Source organism: Phyllobates terribilis, unplaced genomic scaffold (assembly GCF_046119375.1).
Source record: "Phyllobates terribilis strain yellow unplaced genomic scaffold, ASM4611937v1 Scaffold_5__5_contigs__length_657084704, whole genome shotgun sequence".
NCBI lineage: Eukaryota > Metazoa > Chordata > Amphibia > Anura > Dendrobatidae > Phyllobates > Phyllobates terribilis.
Genome location: NW_027362765.1, coordinates 23,977,260 through 23,983,259, shown reverse-complemented (window position 1 = coordinate 23,983,259; position 6,000 = coordinate 23,977,260). Strand labels below are relative to the sequence as shown.

General features: G+C 39.7%; 1 protein-coding gene across 1 annotated transcript in view; it reads right to left on the bottom strand.

Annotated features, from left to right (window-relative positions):
• Positions 1–971: 971 nt before the first annotated feature.
• LOC141271392 (uncharacterized) overlaps positions 972–6,000 on the bottom strand; it is a 115,879-nt gene continuing 110,850 nt past the window's right edge. The window contains exons 18-19 of the mRNA XM_073681483.1: positions 5,789–5,879; positions 972–3,719 (exon numbers count right to left, since the gene is read on the bottom strand). Coding sequence (XP_073537584.1) covers positions 2,803–3,719; positions 5,789–5,879 — 1,008 coding nt within the window. The 3' untranslated portion in view covers positions 972–2,802. The remainder of the gene's footprint in view (positions 3,720–5,788; positions 5,880–6,000) is intronic.

Here is a 6,000-nt window from a genome sequence, read left to right as displayed (position 1 = left end):
TGTAACTCTTCATATTTTGTGTTATACTGACACCTGATGAAGAGACCTGAGTAGTCTCGAAAGCTGCTATTTACACACACAAAAAATACAAGCAGAGAATGATGACTGAAAAAGGAATACCAAGAAAATAGAATGAGTGGAAAAAATGGCCAGCAGCACTGTGATCGTTTTCCAATTCAAAAGCTGCAGAATCTGAATCCACCAGTAAATGTTCAAATCATCTCAATGCTTGATAACATTTTCAATCTTTTTCTTGTTGCGAGCGATAGAAACCAAAACATGTTGCAACAAGTAGAAAAATGAATAGGAGCACTCACCAAGTCCTTTGGCTAAAAAGTCCTTTATTTCATAGTGCTCTGGACAATCAGATGCAGCGGTCTATCTGAGGTGCAGTGGAGACATGCGGGGAGACGAGAGGACAACGGCCATTTCGCGTCTTACAAACGCTTCTACGGTTTGTATTTTTACAGCTAGCTTTCCAAGGGCATATTTTTCCTAAAATTATTTATCACTACCTTGGCCCCTTTATCAAATTTGTGACTTGTAGGATGTGTCAGTGGTAGCAATACTACTTTTTGCCATCTGAAAAGCAGCATGCTGTTGAAAATACTGAATCTGCTGCTGTATCTGAAGTAACTATTGGTCTCTCTGGACTATAGCACTATCTAGGCTAGGTATAACAATGTCTCTTCATAGATGATTGGTGTTTTCCTCTATAAGGAGGTGGTGGCAGAGAAAGGCTAAGTTCACACTTATGTGCTCTACTCTGAACATTAGAGGTTTCTGTTGAATCCTCAAAAAAAAGGATTCCAATAAAAACTCTGAGATCTCCAGCGGAGGCATTCACTATTATGGGACCGACTGAGTCACTTTGGACTCCATCTTGCCCTTGTCCAGGCAGTGTCCAATTTTTTTTTTAGATTTTAATAAAAGCGTGCTTGTGTGCCTACAGTGGCTTGGGAAAGTATCCCCCCCCCCCCCCCCCTGGCATTTTTCATGTTTTGCACGTGTTTCACAACCTGGAATTCCATTGTTTGTTTTTTTTTGAGGGTTTCCATCAGTTCATATAAAGAACATGCCTACAACTGTGAACACATGGTTTTCTTTTTATTGTGAAGCAAACAACAAATAGGACAAAAGAACTGAAAACTTCAGTTTGCATAACCATTCACCCCTCTAAAGTCAGTACCTTGTAGAGCCTCCTTTTGCGACAATTACAGCTGCAAGTTGCTTTGGATAAGTCTCTATGAGCTTTCCACATCTTGCCACTGGGATTTTTGCCCATTCTTCAAGGCAAAATTGATTCAGCTCCTTCAAATTAGATGGTTTCCTCTGGTAAACAGCAATCTTCAAGTGTAACAACAGATTCTCTATTGGATTAAGGTCTGGGCTTTGAGTAGGCCGCACCAAAACATTTACACGTTTCCCCTTAAACCACTCGAGTGTTGCTTTAGCAGTATGCTTTGGGTCATTATCTTGTTGGAAGGGGAACCTCCGTCCAGTCTTAAATCATTGACAGACTGAAACAGGTTTTACTCAAAAATATCCCTGTATTTTGCACCAGCCATCTTCCCCTCAACACGGACCATTTTCCCTGTTGAAAAACATCCCCACAGCATAATGCTGCCACCATGTTTGACTGTGAGGATGGTGTACGTGGGGTGATGAGTTGTATTGCTTTGGCACCAGACATAGCGTTTACCTTGATGGGAAAAAGTTGGTCTTGACCACAGCACCTTCCTCCATACATTTGGGGAGTCTCTCGTGTCTTTTGGCAAACTCAAAAGGAGCTTTACAATTTTTGAGTGTAATTAAATGATTTTCTCTGGCCAGTCTTCCATAAAGGGCACCTCTATAGAGTGCAAGGCTTAGGGCAAAGACAGATAGCCGTATAACTCGTGCGAGGATTCCATCGTAAACCTCATGCTGGCTGTCTGCTCTTCTGACCTGAGCTTGACAACGGCATAGAAATACATCACGCCGTCATGCTCAGATCAGGAGAGATGCAGGTCCAGTCCCGTGATGCGATCATCGCACGAGTTATACGGCAGTCTGTCTCTGCCCTTATTGTGGTTGTATGGACAGATACTCCAGTCCCTGCTTGGGAACTCTGCAGCGCCTGAGAAAAAATAGTGAACAAACATTGATAGTGGGGCCGTGGCCTAAAAGTTCATCTACCGCACCTTCTTCCCTGGATTATATCTACGTGCTGCTAGTCAGGCTAGAGAAGAGAGGATAGCGAGTAACCTATCTACCATTGCTTTTACAGAGATTCATGCTCACATCCCTCAGACCAATCTCACCTATGTAGATCAGTCGCAGGATGTCATTTCTATGCAAAATTCCCAGTATCACTACCTTTACTCCATAGGTTCGAAGGCAATATATTGACATCTAAATAATAATGAAAACCACATCCGAAAGTGGTTTTAAAAGGAAATGTTTAGTAACAAATGGTAATATGTTGTGAGACCAGTTATATAATAATGAGAAACTGGATTATGATTTTGGATAACACCCATCCTAATTTAGACTCTAATTTACTTTCCCTTTTTTGTGTACATATGTCACTTTGACAGTAACTGTTTACTCGTACAATTTATCAATGAAACAGGTTTGAAAAATGATATTAAAGTAGATGTTTGAAGTTTCAATAGATGGTGGGCTGGAATATTTTTCACATTCTGCATATGGCTTCATCTCATATCCGATATTTTAATGGTCAACAAAACTAAATTTTTCAAGAGAAACATTTTCTATATTCTCTACTGCGTGAGTTCTCTCATATGTAACAAGATTTGATTAATCTGTAAAACATTTCCCATTTTCTGACCATGGGTATAGCTTTTCCTCTGTGTGATTTCGCTCGTGTCTAACAAGATTTGATTTATCTGCAAAACACTTCCCACATTTTGAACATGAATATGGCTTCTCCCCTGTGTGAATTCTCTGATGTATAACAAGACTTGATCTCTGCTTAAAATATTTCCCACATTCTATACATAAAAATGGTTTCTCCCCTGTGTGAGTTCTCCGATGTTTAGCAAGATCTATTTTTTGGTAAAAACATTTTCCACAATCGAGACATGAAAATCGCTTTTCCCCTGTGTGAGTCCTCTGATGTGTAATGAGATTTGATTTATCTGTAAAAGATTTCCCACATTCTAAACATGAATATGGCTTCTCCCCTGTGTGAGTTCTCTCATGTGTAATAAGAATAGATTTCTGTCTAAAACATTTCCCACACACTGAGCATGAAAATGGCTTCTCCCCTGTGTGAGTTCTTTGATGCCTAACAAGATCGGATCTATGGTTAAAACATCTTCCACATTCCAAACATGAATAAGGTTTCTCCCCTGTGTGAGTTCTCTCATGTGTAACAAGAATGGATTTCTGCTTGAAATTTTTCCCACACACTGAGCAAAAAAATGATTTCTCCCCTGCACAAGCTCTTTCAATTGATGTGAGGGCAAAACTTTTGTCACATTCTGAAAATGGAAATGGCTTCTTTCCTTTGGGAGCTGTTTGATTATGAACACCCGTTCTGTAACTTTTATTTTTCTTAACAGTCTGTGATGAATCAGCACGTAGGACCTCTTTGAAAGACTCAGATGATACATTTTTGCTGTGAAGGGCATATGGGTTTTGTGTGACATCAAGAACTTCCAATTTAAAATCTGAAGATGGCAAATATACCTCTGAACTCCAGGTACAATCATCTGCCAAAAATAAAACTCATTATTTTTGAACAATATAAGCTTACAAATTATTTTTTATAACATTTTTTAAAATGTTCACAAGTAATTTCAAAATTCAATGAATGCCTATGACAGGGTTGACAAAATTGTTCACATTCTAACAGCAGACCTCGAAGTCTGTGGTTGGGTAATAGCACTTTTAACATTCTGAACAGAAGTTAGCATCTTCACAAACTATTCCAGCACTGCCACGCAGGTGCTCCTCTCTAGTCTTTTTACAGTTGGCTGCAATGATGCCGTATATTACGTGACCATGTGTAGTTTAGTGGATGGAGCAAGAGTGCTGAAACATTGGAGTGATGTGACAGGAGAATGCTGTTTCTTTTAACATTTTATCACTTTCCACCCCCCTGACACAAGAGAGGGTAAGCAGAATGGCCAGCAATATATACAGCAAACACCAATGATCAGTTTGTATGCTCTTCCCCCCTTCAATTCCCAATTACTGGAAGCTTAAATGAATTACATTGAAACTTCTGAAGGGATTTTCAATAGGAGGTAAAATAATAGGTGATAGTTACCAATCCATGGTTACGACATAAATATACTGCAGGAACTCGCAAAGAAGAGGAGGACCCTTGACACATGTTTAGAGTTTGACTATTTTGGCCAAAATAACAACTAATACCTCAGGTATTTTATTATCTGGTCAGGGTGGGTTCTACAAGAATGCGATAAAATGACCCCCGTCATATAATTTTCGCCCGTTATTGCATTTTATTGCAATGTTGCGGCGACCAAAAAACGTAATTCTGGCGTTTACCGATCGGATTAATTATTTTTTTTATATTGTTAGATCGCGCGATTCTGGACGCGGCGATACCAAATATGTGTATGTGGCTTTTTTTTTATTATTATTTTATTTTGAATGGGGCGAAAGGGGGGTGATTTAAACTTTTATATTTTTTTATATTTTTAAAAACATTTTTTTCCCACTTTTTGCATGCTTCTATAATCTCCATAGGAAACTAGAAGCAGCACTTGTCTGATTGCCTCTGCTACATAGAGGTAATGAGCAGATCACCTCTATGTAGCAGAAATGCTCCTGTGCTATAAGCGCCGACCACTGGGTGGCACTCATAGCGATCAGCACATGACAACCATTGGGGTCTGCTGAAGACCCAGGGTTGTCATGCCCACCCATCAGTAACCCGCTATCACGTGATGGGGTCACCGATGGGCGGGGTAAGTGACGCGCTTCCGGCGCGGCAATGTTAAATGCCGCTGTCAGAGATTGACAGCGGCATTTAACATGTTAAGAGCCGCGGGTGGATCGTGATTCCACCCGTGGCTGTTGCGGGCACATGTCAGCTGTAAGAATCAGCTGACATGTGCCCGGTTCAGTGTGGGCTCAGCGCCGGAGCCCGCACTGAACAGGGGGTGACAGCCTGGTGCGTACTAATACGCCCCAGGCTGTAAAGTGGATAGTATTTCATAGTCGATCTACATCAAATGTTTAGAACTGCAATTAATCACAACCGCAAAAACAGAATAATCTGCCTGATCACTAAAAAGGGATAATTTTTTGACTTTTTTTTTAAAAAAAATTAAAAAGCATAAAAATTCTGTTAGTGCAGTGTGATATTAAACAGGCTGTTTTTTACCACTAGTGCGGCAACGTCTCGGTCCAATATTGTGGATCTTTCTCAGGCTTGAGAAAGGTCCACAATATTGGACAGAAACGTTGCCACAGCGACATGGGCTATTAAATTAGATATTTTTTCATTTTCTATCTGTGTGCTGCCTCCATTTTTTGTGGATATTCATAGGTCTGGTATGTACCCGGGTGGCTCAGCAACTCCTGCTACAATTTTTGTGCTGCTTTTGTATATATATATATATATATATATATATATATGTATATATATTTATTGATGTTACTTTCACATTACTAAGGTTGCTTGAAAAAGGTCCAGTACAGTCCTCGGACGAAAAAAAAAATAACGAGAATAAAAAATCAACACAAAATTGCATCAGCCGGTGACTAAGTAGAATCTGTGACTTCTCTGTATTTAGTGGTTTCTACTCACCTGGGCAGTCATCTGTAGGAATCTCCACTTTATACCAATCATTACAGCTCAAATATGTCTCTGTAGTATCAATATTAATCAAATCTTCACCCTGAAACAAATATTGTAAAAGTCACAGACAGATGGAGAAGTCACATCTATGATCAGCTCTAATCCTGCTATCTCCACTATTCTCATTACACAAGTATAAAACATATAATACTGGTGGATAA